Raw genomic sequence first — 19,357 nt, forward strand, 5'->3', positions numbered from 1 at the left:
ACCAATAAAGCTGACTATCATTTTTACTACAGGTTGCTTGGTTAATTTGACACTGAAATGTATGGGGATTCATTACAAAAGCTGCGTGCAATCAGCTCTTTCTATCAATCTTTCTTTTTACTGCACTAATAGAAAGAATCCTGCTAACCACATCAGCTGAAATGGGTTGGCAAGACTGGATGGAAGCTATTCTTCTGCACTGAGCCAAATACCTCACTGCATGGTGTAACAGCATGGGCTCCTTTAAGCAGTGCTGCACAGCCCTGGCCCAGGTCCAGCACTGACCAGATGTCAAAGCTGACAGGTAAGAAGCCATATGAAAACAACTGTACACTGCCTTGGCCACCAGGTACCAAGGGTTTCTAGGATTTTCTCACTAATCATTTCAAAGCCAATTTTAAACATACCAAAAGTAAATGTATCTGATCAAAAGCCAAAACTACCCACAAACAAACTCAGAGTCACTATCAGAAAACCTGTGTGATGAATTTCCACTCAATATTCTAACTGACCACCAGAAACACAGACAGAAGATTAACAACAGCTTGTGTATATAACATTTTTCCTTCTCCTTTATACTCACAAGTTAACAATTTGCAAGGCTAAAGAAACCAAAACAAACACACAAAATGTACCAGCAACTGCCACCAAGATTACATTTCACAGAATCAAACAAAATGCCATCATGATTTGATTTTCATCCCATTTCTATTAACATATCATTGGGCTCATCATTTTTCCCCATTACTTCTGTTACCAGGAAGTATGTCATATCCTTGCATGCAGACAAAAGTTATATCTCAGCTTTTACTAGAAAAATACTAAATAACAGCACAAAGAAATAGCTAACATTTACTCCAGTCCTCCATGCAATTTCCATAATTCCATATATTCCATATCCACATTCCAAATTAATAAAATCTAGATGGACTTACCTACAGTTTGGAGGAGGGTCTAATGTAATTTCTGCAAGCTCTTTCTGAATTCTTAAGGGAAAGAGAAAAAAAACTTATGATCAGGTCTATTTTGTAATACACTTCAACTTTATGAACATTTCTACAGCAATCAATAATAACAAAACATAATCCTTATAATATCTGATGAAACTGAACAAGAAAATGTGGAACTAAACCTGAAATCTTTCCTGGAAAATCTGGGACAAGTTCCACCATGAGCAGCCACCTTGAAAATCCCACTTTTCTACAGGTTGGGGTTCTCAGGCCCTTTGCTCACATCAATGAGAATTCCATGTCTCTTACGTCCTCCCTTTCTTATCTCCTCTCTGCCTGTATGTCTCACAGGTCTTGGTCTCCAGAATATTGATTGTCTTAATATACCTCTACTGGCAACAAAACCAACTTCACAGGCTAGCTGCCTCTCATCCTCCCTGAAAGAGCCCATCCTGGTCTTTTCCATAACATCCCCTTAGGTATCATGGGACTTCCACCAGGTTTCCCCAAAGCCTATCCTCAAAGGGAAGGGCTCCAGCTTTCCATAGCACTCATGTTCATCATGCTATCAGAGCATCCTTCTCATCAGAGCAGTTACTCAGCCTGCATCATTACAAGGGGTTGGTCCTTCCATATGCATGATGTCTTTATTGAACTTCATTAGTTGCCTTGTCAACCTTCCTGCAGCCTGCTCAGGTCTCTCTGAGCAGCACTCCTGCTCCTGAATGTTCCAGTTGCTCCCCTTCAGCTTGCTGTTATCTGTAAACTCAAAGCCACATCTGCCAGATGACTGATAAAGACACAAAGCTGAGCAGGTCCAGTCCAGATCCTGGTAGTACTGCACTCATTATGGGCATCCTCCTCCAGGCAGAGCAACATCACTGTTAAGGATTTCTGAATATTCCCAGTCTGCTGCTCCCATGCCAAATCCTTCACTTCCTGATCATTTCCATATCTAGCAATATGGGCTCTCTCCCATTACACCAACATGAGAGCCTGCATCTCCCCCTCCAAGAAATAGCATAGCAGGAATTCAGAGAGTTCCCGAAGGAACCTGCGTGAGCTCACAGTTCCCAAACACTTGCTGGAGTGCGACGCCGTAAGTGGGACCTAGGCTAGTTTGAAGCTAGCTAGGATGTTTGGGTGAGAAGAACTGGATTACAGGCTGTGAAAAGGAAACAGTGGTGATGTCTGCTGCACTCACAGGCTTGCTGAGATGGATAAGAAGAGGAACACAAACATATATAAGGGAGTTGCTGTCTGGGCTTTGGGCTGAAGTTCTCTCTCTAACCTAACCTGCTGTCTGACTAATCCATCTGCTTCCTAACTCCCCTGGCTGACCCTCCAAACTACCCTAAATGTAAGGCAAGATCTTGGGTAAGGTAGAGGGGTAGTGGGAAAGCAGAAGGGTGGTTGGGAGTCCCTCCTGGGGACCCAGGTTTCTGGGAGGGCTGCTGTGTTTATGTATTACTTTTTAACTGGTATATTTCTGTATCTATTGTAACTATCTCCTTGTACATTGTGCTGAGCTGTAAATATAAAGCTTCATTCAATTTCCAGAGCCACTGAGTCTAGTCTGGGTGATTTTCCAAAGTGTGGGAGGGCAGAGAACTCCCAAACCATCACAGGACTTCAACGTCATCTTCCCTGTAAGCTACGACCATGGCTTTTTTATAGGCTGCTTCAGTGCAAAACTATGAACATTTAGGGGGAAGGAAAAGCAAAAAAAAACCCCTATGGGTTCTCTTCTTTCCTACTCACTTGCAAATTTTCATAGACAGGAACAGATTGCTATTTCTGTTATTCCCTACACTAAGAAAGAAAGCTTGTGTGAAATACTGCTCAAATTCTTGAGAGACATGCTCGAGCCACAACCCCAAAGTTCAGCCCTCACCTGAACTACACACACATTTTGTTAAAAATGACTGTTGTCCATTTTGCACATACATCCATGTGATGCTTTGGGTGTTACCTGCCCCTCCACATTTGAGAAAAGTCACCCAGACTAGACTCAGGCAAGTTGGAAATTAAAGAATGAAGCTTTACACTTACAGCTTAGCACAATATACAAGCAGGGATTTACAATATTTACAGCTATAGACAGAAATAGACAAGTTAAAAAGGTAATATAGAAACACAACAGCCCTCCCAGAAACCAGAGTCCCCAGGAGTGGCTCCCAACCACTCTTCCACCTCCTTTCCACCCCTCTATCTTATCCCAGACTTTGCCTTACGTTCCAGGTGAGTTTGGAGAATTGGCCAAGGGGGTTAGGAAGCAGAGGGATTAGTTACACAGAGAGCAGGTCAGGGAGAGAAGGGAGGCAGCCAGAGCCAGCGAGAGCAACTCTGTTGTTATCTGTATTTGTGTTCTTGTTTTTATACATCTCATCAAGCCTATGAGTGCAGTAGACCATCACTGTCTCCCTTTCACAGCCTATAATCTAATTCTTCTCACCAAAACATTCAAAGTAACACAATACAGACCAAAAAAAAAAAAAGGTGTATCAAAATAAGTGCTCAGATCCATCAGCATATATAACAAAAATGATCAGGTTAATTCTCTATATAATGTTAAAATCCAAATACCACCATGTATGCTAAGGAGTCTCACAGTCACTATCAAAATTCCCTTTACACCACTAAGAGTTGATTTTATGGCTATAAGGAATAAAATGAACCAAAAGGCAATAAAGGAAGTGGCCTGAACCAGAAACTACAAATCTTCATCATATTCTGAAATAATTAGGGCATATGTGGGTAGGATTTGTAGGTAGAGGTAATCATCATTTATTAGCCTGGCAGATACACTTGAAAATGTAAAAACACCATTAGCTTTTCCTCCAACCTCTTTGCACCCCAACCCTACATACTCACACTCTAGTTGCTTCTGTAGAGGGGAAGAAATCCAATGCTTATTTGCTTTTTCTACCCACTGAAATATTTACGTTTCCAGTACACAGAATTTACCAATAAAAAATGTGATTCCTTTCTTGCAAAAACATAGGCACAAGCTGCTTAATCAATACTTGCAGCAAGCCACTGCACTAACACAGAAAATCCTTATTTATTAACATGGAAAATCTGATTTATGAAGCCTCAGCACGACAAAGACATTGCTTTCGAAAGGCTACTCTGTTGAATCAGTCCCAACAGTTTACAGCTTTTAGAAGGGAGATCTTACACGTGTGGGAAATGCTTAAAGTATTTCTTCTGCATATGTCAAACTTCTTCTGTGTTTTTGAAATTGATTCTATCACAAATTCAGAACACAGAAAACCCAGGTATTGTGGAACCACCTTCAGTTTCATGCTTCAGGGCTTGCTTTGCTCTGGCTGTCTTTTTGGAAGTTATAGAATGATGGCATTTAAGAGAAGGAATCTTTTTCACTGTGAGGGTGACAGAACACTGGAACTTGTGGCCCAGGGGGGTGATGGAGTCTCCCTCTCTGGAGACATTCAAAACCTGCCTGGATGCCTTCCTGTGTGATCTGGTATAGGTGATTCTGCTCTGGTAGTGGGGGTGGACTTTAGGCATCTCCTCAAGCCCCTGACATTCTGTGAAGTTGCATAAAGCCAGGGATTATTCCTTTGCTTCACATGTAGTAGTAAAAGCAGTTAATACTTCATTGCACTAGCATGAATCAGAGACATTAAGAACTCCATTCTTCCTCCTAAATCCTAATCCTTCCATTCTGAAACTACTGTGCACAGAGCACACTCTTCTCTGTTTCGGTTCAACTCAAATTTCCTAGCCTCTAACACCAACAGCACTAGACTGATCATTTAGCAAGCTTTGCCTGTGATTGAGTGAGCAAGAACAACAAAACTTTTATTCTTCAAGCAGTAATTGATTGGATGGTACTTTTTATCTATGTTCAAAAACTCTATTTTCCTATGCAAGCATTTATGATAAAGAGATGCTTCACTCTTGATTGTTCTTATCCAAACAAGATGCAACTTATTAATGATACTGTCCATCAGTTGCTACTCAGCAAGTTGTTCATACTTACTCTCTTACTCTGTGGCATCCCAAATGATAATTTATCTCTACACCTTACACCTCTTTTGCTACAACTTTGATTTACCTTGCATGCACATTGAGAGAATACTTAGAAACTCTTTTTGTAGAGCGGCTGATGTGCAACACTTTGTTCACATGTGACAGCATTCAGAGTTACAATTAAATCAGCAGACAACATCTCAGAGAGCCTCGCACTGACTGAGGCCTTCAATGTGCAAGCTGGCTGCTGCTTGCATGAGTTACTGCTCTGCCACTTGTTTCACAGCTCCAGTGAGCTGCCCTCAGAATCTGGTACATAAGAGATTAAGCCACGTTTCCTTCACTAACCACAGAGGGTTCACCACAAGAATAAGTGGACTCTAGCAAGAAAACATTTTTTTGCAGCTCTTTCCTGACATTTTTCTGGCTGTAACTAGGTGGGGTTGTCCTCTTCTCCCAGGCAATCAGCAACAGAACAAGGGAACACAAGCACAGCCCTGTGAGGACAGGCTGAGAGAGCTGAGGGTGTGCAGTCTGGAGAAGAAGAGGCTCAGGGCAGAGCTCATTGCTCTCTACAACTACCTGAAGGGAGGCTGCAGTCAGATGGGGTTGGGCCCTTCTGCCAGGCAACCAGCAACAGAATAAGGGGACACAGCCTTAGGTTGTGTCAGGGCAGGTTCAGGCTGGATGTTGTTAGGAAGTTGTTGTCAGAGAGAGTGATTGGCATTGGAATGGGCTGCCCAGGGAGGTGGTGGAGTCACCATCCCTAGAGGTGTTCATGAAAAGCCTGAATGAGGCACTTAGTGCCAGGGTCTACTTGCCTGGATAGGGCTGGGTGATAGTTGGACTGGATGAGCTTAGAGGTCTCTTCCAACCTGGTTGATTCTGTGATTCACTTTGGATTTTCTGCCTCACCACAATTATGTTTAGCTATGTCAGAGAGGAGGACAGACTCCAACTAAAAATCATTGTATATATGCAGTTCAATGAACCAGTATGCCTCTGGGTTACACACACATACCAGTGACTGGGAGAAGGGACATACGAACCAGTATGCCACTGGGTTACACACACATACCAGTGACTGGGAGAAGGGACACATGAACCAGTATGCCACTGGGTTACACACACATACCAGTGACTGGGAGAAGGGACACATGAACCAGTATGCCACTGGGTTACACACACATACCAGTGACTGGGAGAAGGGACACATGAACCAGTATGCCACTGGGTTACACACACATACCAGTGACTGGGAGAAGGGACATACGAACCAGTATGCCACTGGGTTACACACACATACCAGTGACTGGGAGAAGGGACACATGAACCAGTATGCCTCTGGGTTACACACACATACCAGTGACTGGGAGAAGGGACATACGAACCAGTATGCCACTGGGTTACACACACATACCAGTGACTGGGAGAAGGGACACATGAACCAGTATGCCACTGGGTGACACACACATACCAGTGACTGGGAGAAGGGACACATGAACCAGTATGCCACTGGGTTACACACACATACCAGTGACTGGGAGAAGGGACACATGAACCAGTATGCCACTGGGTTACACACACATACCAGTGACTGGGAGAAGGGACATACGAACCAGTATGCCACTGGGTTACACACACATACCAGTGACTGGGAGAAGGGACACATGAACCAGTATGCCACTGGGTTACACACACATACCAGTGACTGGGAGAAGGGACACATGAACCAGTATGCCACTGGGTTACACACACATACCAGTGACTGGGAGAAGGGACACGTGAACCAGTATGCCACTGGGTTACACACACATACCAGTGACTGGGAGAAGGGACACGTGAACCAGTATGCCACTGGGTTACACACACATACCAGTGACTGGGAGAAGGGACACGTGAACCAGTATGCCACTGGGTTACACACACATACCAGTGACTGGGAGAAGGGACACGTGAACCAGTATGCCACTGGGTTACACACACATACCAGTGACTGGGAGAAGGGACACATGAACCAGTATGCCACTGGGTTACACACACATACAAGTGACTAGGAGAAGGGACATGTGGCACTTGTTTTAAAAAGGGCAGAAAGGAGAACCCTGGGAACTCCTGACCTGCCAGCCTCACCTCTGTGCCTGGGAAGATCATGGAGCAGACTCCTAGACACTCTGACAAGGCACAGGGAGGTGACCAAAGGCAGCCAGCAAGGCTTCACTCTGGACAAGTCCTGTCTAACAAACCTAGTGGCTTTCCACAGTGGACTGACTGCCTCAGTGGCCAAGGGACAACCTATGGACGTCATCTATCTGGACTTCTGCAAGGCCTTTGACACAGTCCCCCACAACACCCTACTTGCCAAGTTGCAGAGGTATGGATTTGACAGGTGGACTGCTCAGTGAATAAGGAATTGGCTTGATGGTCACATCCAGAGGATACTGGTCAGATGGAGATCAGTGACAAGTAGTGGCCCCCAGGGGTCCTTACTGGGGCCAGTACTGTTTAATATTTTTATCACTGATACAGACAGGGGGATCAAGTGCACCACTGGCAAGTTTGCAGATGGCACCAAGCTGAGTGGTGCTGTCCATATGCCAGAGGGATGGAATGCCATTCAGAAGGACCTGGACAAGCTGCAGAGGTGGGCCCAGATGAACCTCATGAGGTTCAACAAAAGCAAGTGCAAGGTCCTGCACCTGGGCTGGAACAACCCTCACTATCAACAGAGGCTGGGAGATGAGGTGATAGAAAACAGCCCTGCAAAAAAGGACTTGGGAGTTCCGGTGGACAAGAAGCTGGACATGAGCCAACAGTGCATGCTTGCAGCCGAGAAGGAAAATCACACCCTGGCCTGCCATCAAAGGAAGCATGGCCAGCAGATCAAGAGAGGTTCTGTCACTTGGCTCTGCTGAGACCTCACCTGGCATACTGCATGCAGCTGTAGTGCCCTCATCACAAAAAGGACATGAACCAAATGAGGTGTGTCTAGAGGAGTGCCACAAAAATGATCGGGGAGCTGGAACACCTCCTCTGTGAGAAGCTAGGATTCTTCAGCCTGGAGCAGAGAAGGCTCTGGGCAGATCTAATAGCAGCCTCCCAGTACCTGAAGGGGGCCTACAAGAAGGATGGAGAGGGACTGTTTACAAAGGCCTGTGCTGATGGGACAAGGGACAATGCTTCAATGTTAGAAAAAAGCCAATTTAGGTTGGACATTAGAGGAAATTCTTTACCATGACGGCAGTGGAGCACTGGAATGGGCTGCCCAGGGAGATAGTTGAGGCCCCATCCTTGTTGATATTCAAGGTCAGACTTGACGTAGCTGTTGGCAACCTGATCTAATGGAGGATATCTCTGCTCACTGCAGAGATGTTGCACGAGATGACCTTTGGAGGTCCCTTCCAGCCCAAACCATGCTATGCTTACAGAGCGGGGTGATGGCAGGGGGAGAAGCTCTTGCTAGTAATCAAAGCCCTGAGCAGTACACATAGGACATTTAATTTGCAATGTCAGATCTGATACTCTCTTTGGTTTTAAAAATGTCATTTGACCCCTCTCTCAGATATACACTCACATATGAAACCATTTTCCCTCCATTTTACTCACAGAAAAGAACAAACACAGTTGCCTTCCAGTAATGGTGCAAAGGTTAATCTACCCCTAAATTCAGAAATGTGCAAGTACATTGTGGATTTCAAATATTAATTCTTATAGACATATTTACTACTGTTCCAAGCCTAAAGGGCCTGAGAATTGTTTCCTTTCTGCAACAGTTAGGTCTCCAAAACCAACAGAGAACTGAACATGCCAGCGGATTTCCCAATGATTAATTGGAAATAAGCAAAATAACAGACTACATGACAACGACCTACATTCACCACATCTGCTTTGCTAAAATACATGCCTCTTCACCCCTAAAACCAGGACACCCAACACTTCATACTGAAGGATATGTCAGCCCTGTTCAATATCTTTATGGACCAAGGCATTGAGTCCAGCTTAAGTAAGTTTGCAGATGACACCAAGCTAGCAGCAGGTGTGGAGCTGTTGGAGGGAAGGAGAGTGCTGCAGAGGGACCTGGCCAGGCTGGATGGGTGGGCAGAGGCCAATGAGATGAGACTGAATAAGGACACGTGCAGTGTTCTGCACTTTGGCCACAACAGCCCCAAACAGTGCTACAGGCTAGGGACGGAGTGGCTGAGAGCAGCCAGGCAGAGAAGGACTTGGGGGTGCTGGTAGAGAGTAGCTGAAGATGAGGCAGCAGTGTGCCCAGAAGGACAGGAGAGCCAATGGCATCCTGGGCTGGCTCAGGAACAGTGTGGTCAGCAGGACAAGGGAGGTTCTTCTGCCCCTGTACTCAGCACTGGGCAGGACACACGTTGAGTGCTGTGACCAGTTCTGGGCTCCTCAAGTCAAGAGAAATGTTGAGGTGCTGGAAGGTGTCCAGAGAAGGGTGACACAGCTGGGGAGAGGCCTGGAGCACAGCCCTGTGAGGAGAGGCTGAGGGAGCTGGGGGTGTGCAGCCTGCAGAAGACGAGGCTCAGGGCAGAACTCATTGCTGTCTGCAACTACCTGAAGGGAGGCTGTAGACAGGTGGGGTTGGGCTCTTCTGCCAGGCAACCAGCAACAGAACAAGGGGACACAGTCTCAAGTTGTGCCAGGGGAGGTCTAGGCTGGATGTTAGGAGGAAGTTGTTGTCAGAGAGAGTGATTGGCATTGGAATGGGCTGCCCAGGGAGGTGGTGGAGTCGCCGTCCCTGGAGATGTTGAAGTAAAGCCTGGCTGGGGCACTTAGTGCCATGGTCTGGTTGATTGTCTAGGGCTGGGTGCTAGTTTGGGCTGGATGAGCCTGGAGCTCTCTTCCAACCTGGTTGATTCTATGATTTATTCTATGTGTTTCAGTTTTATATAAACTGTGACCAAGCAGAAAATTGATGTAAAGATAGTTAGATTCATGTTGGGGGAAAAGAAATATTTTCCCCTCCATATTGCGACATACCACACCACACAGAAAATGAGAAAGGCATTTCTTATAAAGGCAAAGCACTCTTTAATTTGCTGTCATATTCAACAAGCTAAATATCATTATTAGATTCCTTGAAAATAGTGCTGTGATGAACTTGCCTAAGAAATGGGGGAGAAGCAGAAAAAAAAAGGCTCACTTTTCTTTTGCTGAATTTCAAGCAAATTTAATCTATTACCTATTTGCTACCCTTTAAGGTTGTAACTTCTTTCAATAAAGACTACAACTGAAGTTTTAAAGTTCACAGTTCACATCTGGCACAAATATTTTAATAAATAAATAAAGGACTGGATAAAAAGGTTGACAAATTTTCAACCATCAACTTCAGGAGCCAAGCAACACAACACATTTATTTGTTGAGCTACTCTGCCAGCCAAGAATGGTTACATTTCTCTCAATCCAAGGGTCATGCTAAGATTCACTACTTAAGAGGTAACAAGATGCACTGCTGTTTTGAAGGACATCAATTCCACCTCTGGACTGTGATAGGCAGAAAGTTTCTCAATCATCAGACGTTAGGCAAGAAAGGTTGCTATTTAAGGTAATGCCCTCTGGGTGAGGAAAACTGAAGGACCAGTACACTGCATGACATATGCTAGAAGCTATTACACCTGTATAGCAGCTAGTTCTAGAAGTATTAACAAAGCAGCATAGAGTGTGATGGCATTCTGCCTTCCTGAGGCCATCTACCATTAGGCTAACAGAAGAAACTCTGTATCTTAAAACCAAAAATCTTACTCAAATACTAATTCAAGTGGTTTCATAGAGGCTCCATAGTCAGACCATTACAGAAAGCAGTTAGCTGCAGGTGCAGTATATCCATACCTAAAACATAGCAGCAATTTGCTTTGACACATGCACAAGTCAGCACATTGCTAAACCTTGATTTACATAAAACCTAATGCTACTGAAAATTCTTTTGACTACATAAAACATACAACTAAAAGGCATAACAGAAGCATTCAAAATACAGATGCAAATTTTCATTCTAATCCAAGATACACACGAGGTATAATGCAATCAAAAATTACTGTGACTACAATTCTATATGCATGAAAAAGCTTTCCAGGTGAGAAAACATAACTTTCAAACTCAGGTCAGAATCAAGTCTGCAGTCTGTAACTTTAGCTCCAATGCTACATTAACTTGGTAGTGCTCTCTGCTCTAAATGCAGATCTAAGTGATCTTGACCAAAGCCACAGCTGCAGTGTACACTCTTTTCTTTAGGAGGTTTTACTGATTTTAGCAGAGCTGACTCCTTTAACTATAATGGAGCAATTGGAGGAAACTGCATAGCAAAACACTTAAGTGAAGAGCAATGTCATACAAATCCACAGAATTCAAAATCTAGAAGAGGAAAAAGTTTCTAAGCATATATTTAATCTTTTTGAACTCAGACAGGTGGATTACTTCAATTTATTTCAATTTTTTAACCTGGTCAAGAAAAACATTTCCATTGAATGAACATAGGTTTATTCCTAGACTATTTTCCATTTCTAATTAGGAAATCCAATAATGTTACTATGAAGATAAAGCCCTGTTACTATAAAAAACATGCTGCTGTGGCCTTCCAAAGTGCTATGACAGCTAACACTCCTAAAATTTGTCAATTATTTATTGTACACATCTGAAGAACCAGCAGTGTGCCCAGGTGGCCAAGAGAGCCAGTGGCATCCTGGCCTGCATCAGGAATGGTGTGGCCAGCAGGAGCAGGGAGGTCATTCTGCCCCTGTACTCTGCACTGGTTAGACCACACCTTGAGTACTGTGTTCAGTTCTGGGCCCCCCACTTTAGGAGGGACATTGAGATGCTTGAGCGTGTCCAGAGAAGGGCAACGAGGCTGGGGAGAGGCCTTGAGCACAGCCCTACGAGGAGAGGCTGAAGAAGAGGAGGCCTTAAGCACAGCCCTACGAGGAGAGCCTGGAGAAGAGGAGGCTCAGGGGAGACCTTATTGCTGTCTACAACTACCTGAGGGGTGGTTGTGGCCAGGAGGAGGTTGCTCTCTTCTCTCAGGTGGCCAGCACCAGAACAAGAGGACACAGCCTCAGGCTGCACCAGGGGAGATTTAGGCTAGAGGTGAGGAGAAAGTTCTTCCCTGAGAGAGTCATTGGACACTGGAATGGGCTGCCCGGGGAGGTGGTGGAGTCGCCGTCCCTGGAGCTATTCAAGGCAAGTTTGGACGTGGCACTTGGTGCCATGGTCTGGCCTTGAGCTCTGTGGTAAAGGGTTGGACTTGATGATCTGTGAGGTCTCTTCCAACCCTGATGATACTGTGATAACTCTTTAAAATCATCTCAGCTTTTAAAATGCATAGAGGCATTCCTTCAATATTACCATACTGATGTCGAGTCTAACGGTACTGATGTCCCCAACTGGCATAATTACTTTTAGCAGAACCATAAGCAGATATGATTAAACTTTAAAAGGTTCAAGTAATTTTATCACTGTGAAATGCATGTTGATAAAAGCACTAAGCTCTGAAGATGCAAAGCTAAGATTAACAGACCAATTTCTAATACATCATTATTAATTTTTTAATAGGAATGTCCACAGGACCTTATCAGAATTGTGGCATTGTTACATTACAAGGTCCAGAATACACAGATGATGTTAAAAAGTAAGTTTTGAGACCTAAAAAGTCAGGATTAGTCCAATACTCCTAATATTTAAAAATAACAACAGCAGGAAGAAAGGAAGGAGAAAGGCAGAAATCACAGGGGCTGTGAGAATTAACTGTGTGAATAACTGTGATTGTTTGGGAGTTCCCCACCCCCACACACACTTAAGAAAATCACCCAGAGTAGACTCCGCCAGCTGGAAGTTAAAGAATGAAGCTATAGTCAATTAGCCTCAAAGCAGCACAATAACATGACCGTCTGAAGTGATAGCTGGTGGTTTTGCTTTTTCCTTTTAGTCATAAAAGGAAACATGGGCAAGATTTGTGAGCCATCCTGTAAAAGATCTGACTACAAAATCTCCCAACAGTGTCATAGTAGGAATGGATCTTCAGGAAGTAGATCGCATGGGGAGACAACATAAGAAGAAATGTTAGCTCTAGGGTAGATGTGTACAGCAGAAGAAAATCGTGACAGTACCTCACTGAAAAGACAAAAGGGACTTCAGAAAAGTAGCCATTTGGTAAGAGACAGATTAAGCAAAGACAAAGACTTGAATGTTGAAGAGATGTACACACACATTTATATACTCATATTTACAGACTCCAACTGCATGCATGTGTTAGACATTATGGCAATAGAGCCTTACATTTCTCCTTTACCACAGCATCATAGTGGCACAACTCCAATGTTTTTTCTCGTAGTTTAAATGCCCTTGAATTAGCAAAGAAACAGCATCTGGAAATTCTGTCAGGCCAGTCTGCAGAACTGGTCTCTTGTCAGATTCCTTTTACAAGTATTTTCTAGCTTCAATACTATAATCCCATTTTAATTCTACCACACAGACTAACACCCCTATGTGTACTAGTGATGCAACACCCAGCTATAAATTTCTTCTGCCTGATCCAAGCAAGACAATTATTATTTAAAGATTGACATGATAGTACAGAATAATTTAAATAGCTATTCTACAACTCCACCTTTCCTCTAAAAAAGGAGAAGGAAAATAAATTAGTACTAAAATAGACCACAGCTTAAAGTAATGAAATCAACATGCATTCGTTGTTCATTCAAGTAGTTCTGACTCAACCATCTGGGAAAAGGAAGCAAAGTACTTTACAGCAATAGGTATTACAGTGGTCCTAACATGCTGAGTTACTGAACTGTCTGAAATGTTTATGGTTAATTAACTGTAAGTTACACTGACAAGTTTCAGCATCAGTCATACGTACACATACAGAGATATATTTTATAAGGCTACAAAACTGTCTGAGATTTACTAGCAATAAAAAAATGTCAGCTTTTATCATGCAAGTTACTATTAAAACCATGTGAAAGAGACAATTTGTCAAAGAAAGGAAAAACTATACAGGTCTCATCATTGTGCCCAGTCTCAAAAAGCTATTACAACGACTTAGTAATTTTATAATAAAACAGTAAGAAAACTAATATATTGAATCAATATATACAGCTGATGGTCTGCTGAAAAGCAGGAAGGAAAACAAACAGCCAGAAAGAACATCATACCTTTTAGCACTAGTTGACAGTTTAGCAGCTGTTTTGCTTGATATTTTGCCCTCTTTTTTCTTTGGTTGAACTTGCTCCCTTTCTTGTTCCTGCTGAACACCTTCACGCTGATCTCCATCAGAGCTGCCTCCGCTAGTGCTTGGACTATCATCAACTCTCTGCCCTTCTGTAGACATGGCAGATGCTGCACTGAATAAAACACAAAGAAAAGTTAGCTTTTTCAGAAGAAACTGTGCCTTAATTAAATAGCCTATGAGATTTATGTCTTAATACTTAATGCTTGTGTTACAGTACTTAAGTAATCTTAGTACTGAAGAGTTTTCCATAAGCATCTTAACAATAATTCCAGAACTGGCCATTTTAAACCTCAGATCAAATAAATAATAAATGCTGGTATATTTATTTACCTATTACTTGTTGTTAAAATGTGAGAGCTGTTATTGTCTTAAGACTCTCTGTTAACCCTTTGAAATACATCTGTGGACTCACTGCCTAAAGAGGTTGTAGACTTTTCTTCTTCAGAGATTGAAAAGCTGCCTGGATGCACTCCTGTGAGACCTACTCTAGGCGATTCTGCTTTGGCAGGTGGGTTGGACTAGACAATCTTTCACGGCCCCTTCCAATCCCTAACATTCTGCAATTCCACGTCTGTAGCATGGGCTTCCACAATACAAAACCTCCATCTTAGCATGCTCAATGGAAACATTCACAGAACCAGAAGGCACTCACCCAGGACTGTTTGTTTTTACCAAACCAGTGTCCTTCTAAAGCAGTTAAGTGTGCTGGCAGAGGATGTAAAGATTTTTTTTCCTGACAAGTTTTGCTCAGGCAACAGAGTGTCAGAGATCTCAACCAACAAGCAGTCTCAGTATTACTTCAGAAGTCAAGTCAATACGTTATGTGTACACTTCTGATGGCTACTTTCATTTCTTCTGTCATGTAAAGTAATGTAAGAATACGCTGACAGATGAGGAATTACAAGCCCACTGCTACAGCTGTCATGACTTCTCTAACTGTTCTAAGGAAGGGCAGATGTCCGTAACTCAGTAATTACTGAGTTAGCCTTTGTGGTGGCAACTATTGTCAGAAAATGTCACCAAAACCAAATAACCAAACAGAAAAACCCAACCCCCAAGGGTCTTTAACACCAAACCTGTAGTTTATATACATAGCTTATTAAAATCTCTAAAAGAGAATATACAAAAGAATCAAGTTTAAGGCACAAACCACTACTTGGTCACACCCAAGCAATCCCCATGTACCTGGGTGATTTTCTGATCAAATCTGTCCAAATCAAAACTTTGTTCTTTCATACACCAAGAGTTTTAAACTGCTGTGAACTTCAACTTGCTTCTCCTCTTACCCATACACAGACACCATCACAATTAAGAACAAAATCATTCACCTTCACTATTGTATGTTGGAATGCTCTCTCAAGGGAAAGTAATGGCATTGCAGGTTCAGATTCAAACACACTCTTTCAGGGGATTAAACAAAGTTCATCTCCCTACACATTTATGCAAAGAAACAGTAAAGTAAAATAAAGTAATATCAATGCCAACCAGGTGATGTTGAAAAGGATGATTTTTAGAAAGGTCATAAATGTTCTAGCTATAGCTGCATGTAAGAAAATAAATGTACTCCTTTTCTGCAAAAGCCTTACCAAGTTCTATCAGATAGCACGCACGGTGGAGTGGAAAAATGTTTCAGGCATTATTGACACAACCCAGCTAACTCCAAGAGGAACTGGATCTCTTTTTGTCTAATGTATGAAACTATACAGAAAGGGAAATCCCTTCCAAATATTTAAATGCTAAAAGAAATAGCAAGCAGCAGCAAGTGATGGATATGGGACTGGGTTTCCCCTAATCAGCTTAAGCTACATTTGAGATTTTATTAAGGTAAAGAATATTTCACTCACGGCTGGCCTGCTTATTCAAGTAACTGAAATAATGCACAGTTTGTGTCCTACAACTAGAATACAAGAACTGCTCTTTCTTAAAGAACAATTTTCCTATGGCACAGCTATAACTTCATGTTTAACAGAATTCAGATAATTAAGGATGTTAATGTTTAGATATTTACATCCTGGTTGTCAGACTTTGAGACAAAGGTAACAGAAGATTCAGAAGTAATGAAACACAGAAGCGTCACATTCCAACAAGTCTAAACACACATTTAGTAACTATAATGTAATTTTGATAGTAGGTACCTGTTTTCTTTGCTTCTATACATAGCTAAAATACAATCTTACCTTTTTAGCTAAGATATATTTTAATACTTCTGATGGTTTTTACTTATTCCAGATTTTAGTTCAAAACTTTGGTTAACATATCTAATTTTAAAGATAAAAAACTCTCTTCACAATGTACACAGTCTTTAGCACTGCAGGCCTGAATGTTAAAAGCATATTCAATAAAGCCCATACGCACAGGACACCTGCTGTGAATAACCTTGGTTATAAATACTATTATTGCCCCAAAACAACTGTATTCACTTCATAAGTCCAGGTTACTGTCCAGCAGACAAACACTGTTACAGTAGCTCAAAGCATGTAATTGTTGTAACATGTGATGCCAGCATTTACAACAGGAAGATGCTTAAATCTGTCATCTGATGTCTGGTGAGTTCCTTGGGTTTTTTTTCCCTTTCTGTTCCTTTTTCTGACATCCAGGCAGCTCCTTCTATGCCCGTTCCTCACAATATCTGCAATTCTAGGAGATTTTCATAGTTCAAGGGATGCTCAATACTCAACACAAAATGTGTTTTTAAAGGGGCTGAAGTCAGACGCTTCAAACGTGGTCAAACTTAAAAGACAAACACACACACGAACATACAAGAGAACGGAAAAAAAGTAGTAAGGTCAACTGAAGGGATGACACTGTTAGGAAAACATTTGACTGCCAGGAACACAGAGAAGTATAAAATACGCCTTGAATGTGTTTGCAACTGCCATACGGAGTGACAGGAAAGATACACAAGGTCCAGGTTGCTGCCTACCAGGCTATTCTGCATTCAGAAAAGGGTTACTAACCTTCCTGCTGTTCTTCTGAGAAAAATGAACAGAGGGGGCAGAGGAAGGAGTGACAGGGGACTTCGCCTCCCTCCCCCTCTTCCACAAAGAAAAACAAACCACCGCCCCCCCAGGAAACCCAACAAAAAACTCACAAGAAAAACAACCATCACCATCACTTCCCCCTCCCCAAAAAAAGTATCCAGCAGCTGGGGACAGAGATCCTGGAGATGTGCAGCTTGGGTCCCTAGGGTGGCAGAGATAGTGATGATGTCTTTCTAAAGCGGTCCTAATTTCCCATAAGCCAAGATAAATGGAGTATTTCTGCAGGGTCTACGAAGAGCAGCCACAGCAGCAGCAGGCTTACTTATCTTCATTAGAAACCGTAAAGGGCAAAAGGACCGAAACATCACAGTAGAGGACGCCGAAGGAGCCCGATTTCTGGCCGGGCAGGGTTTTCCTCGGAGAGAAACACCCAAGGGAACAGGATGGCAACACCAGGCTTCCACAGCTCCACCGCCAGGCGTGGGTACACACGCAACTCCCCCCAGCCCGTGGGGTAGCCCCAGAGTGCGGCATCAGGCCGTACCAGGGCGGGGGGAGATCATGGGCACCCCCAAGCGCCACACTCATCCCGCATTCCCCAGGCAGGCGGCGGCCAGGCCAGGGTGAGAAGTAGAAGACAGCCTGGGGGGAGGAGGAGGAGACTGCAAGAGGAAGATGTCGGGGGCACGCGAGGGAAGGGAGGGGGCTGGGCTGCGGGGCTCCTCGGGGCGTTCAGGGTTAGAGAGCAGAGAGCTAACACCCCTCCCGGCAGGCTCCAGCTCCGGGCACCCACCTCACACAGGGGACTTGGTCATGGAGGGGGGGGGGGAGGGGAAGGGGGTCCGGCGCGACCCAAGGGCGCAGCCAGTACCGCGGGGACCAAGCGACGGGCACGGAGCTGGGCCGGGGTCGCGGGGGAGAGAGTCAGAGCGGAGGTGGACGCTGCTCCCGCCCGCAGTGGGGCAAGCAGCACAGACGGACACGGAAGAGTTGTTGAAGGGGTGTGAAGGTGCAGAGGAGTAGTAGAGGCCGTAACGATGATCTAAGGATGGATGAAGCCGTGGCGGGGGGGAGGGAGGGAGCGGGGAGCAGTGGTAGAGATGCCGAGGTGGCAGGGGCGGCGGACAGGACTGTTGCTAAGAAAGGACACGGCCAGGGATGGCAAGGGGCATAAAGGGGTACCATGGGAGAGGTGAGGAGAAGGGAGGGGAGATGAAAGATAAAGGTAGAGACTGAGGGTCATAGTTTAAACAGGGGATTGGCAAGGGACGCGAGGGAGAGATGGAGAGGGACGGGGGACAGGGGACGGGGCGGGGGGGAGAAGGAGGAGGGAGAGGGGGCGGGGAGGAGGAGGAGGGGTAAGGGCCTGGCGAGGGGGAGGGGAGGCAGCCAGAGACCTAACCCGGGGCAGAGGTGTACCTCGGGAGGGAGAAGACGGGTAAGGAGGGGTGCAGCTACCTGTAGGAGAGCGCAGGTTTCTCTTCTCGCTAGTGCCGGGCACAGGCTGCGGGACAATTCAGTGCGGTCGCCCCGACTCCGGCCGGGTGTGGGGCTATAAAGGGGCGGCTACTGCTCACTGAGTCATGAGCCCGCTCCCCGACGCTTCTCGCCCTCCTCTTTCTTTCCCTGCTCGCCCGAGCGGCGGCAGCGGCCGCTGCTGCTCCTTCTCCCAGCGCCGCCGCCGCTCCTGCCCCCACTGCCCGAGGAGAAGTGAAGCGGCTGCTGCGCGCGCGCCCTCGCTGCCGCCTCCGCGCGCGCACCCCCCCCGCCGGCCAACGCCGCGCGCGCGCCCGCCTGCCAATGAGCCCTGCGCTCGCGGCCGCCGGGGAGGGGCGGGGCGCTCGCGTGCGCGCGCCTCCAGCGAGGGGGCGGGGGGGGGAGGGGGAAAGTGACAGGCCTGGGGCGGGGGCAGGGAGCGCGCGCCCGCCAGGGCCAGGCCGGGCGGGAGGAGGGGAAGGGCCCGCAGGGAGCGCGCTTGGGGCGGGCCAGAGGCGCTGAGGGGAAGGAGGTGCGGGAGGATGCGGAGCCCCGGCCGGCGGAGCGTGGAGCAGCTATCCCGCGTCTCTTCCAGTGCTTCGGTCATCCCCGCGGAAGCGCCGGGCGTGAGCGGCCTAGCAAGCCGGGCCGCAGCAGGGAGGTGACAGTAGCAGCAGTGTTCGGGAGCTCGTACCAACTTTCTTGGCTCT

General features: G+C 45.2%; 1 protein-coding gene across 2 annotated transcripts in view; it reads right to left on the minus strand.

Moving 5' to 3' along the window:
- LOC135187953 (ubiquitin-conjugating enzyme E2 E2) overlaps positions 1-18,920 on the minus strand; it is a 293,818-nt gene extending 274,898 nt beyond the window's left edge. Inside the window, exons 1-3 of one of the 2 annotated variants that reach the window (XM_064167037.1) lie at positions 18,630-18,920; positions 14,114-14,297; positions 936-986 (exon numbers count right to left, since the gene is read on the minus strand). In XM_064167037.1, the coding sequence (XP_064023107.1) occupies positions 936-986; positions 14,114-14,289 (227 nt within the window). In that variant the 5' untranslated portion in view covers positions 14,290-14,297; positions 18,630-18,920. Of the gene's footprint in view, positions 1-935; positions 987-14,113; positions 14,303-18,629 lie in introns of both variants that reach the window. The other variant, XM_064167036.1, reaches the window with a different exon arrangement.
- Positions 18,921-19,357: the final 437 nt, after the last annotated feature.

The sequence above is a fragment of the Pogoniulus pusillus genome, chromosome 28 (genome assembly GCF_015220805.1).
Source record: "Pogoniulus pusillus isolate bPogPus1 chromosome 28, bPogPus1.pri, whole genome shotgun sequence".
In the NCBI taxonomy this organism is placed as follows: Eukaryota; Metazoa; Chordata; class Aves; order Piciformes; family Lybiidae; genus Pogoniulus; species Pogoniulus pusillus.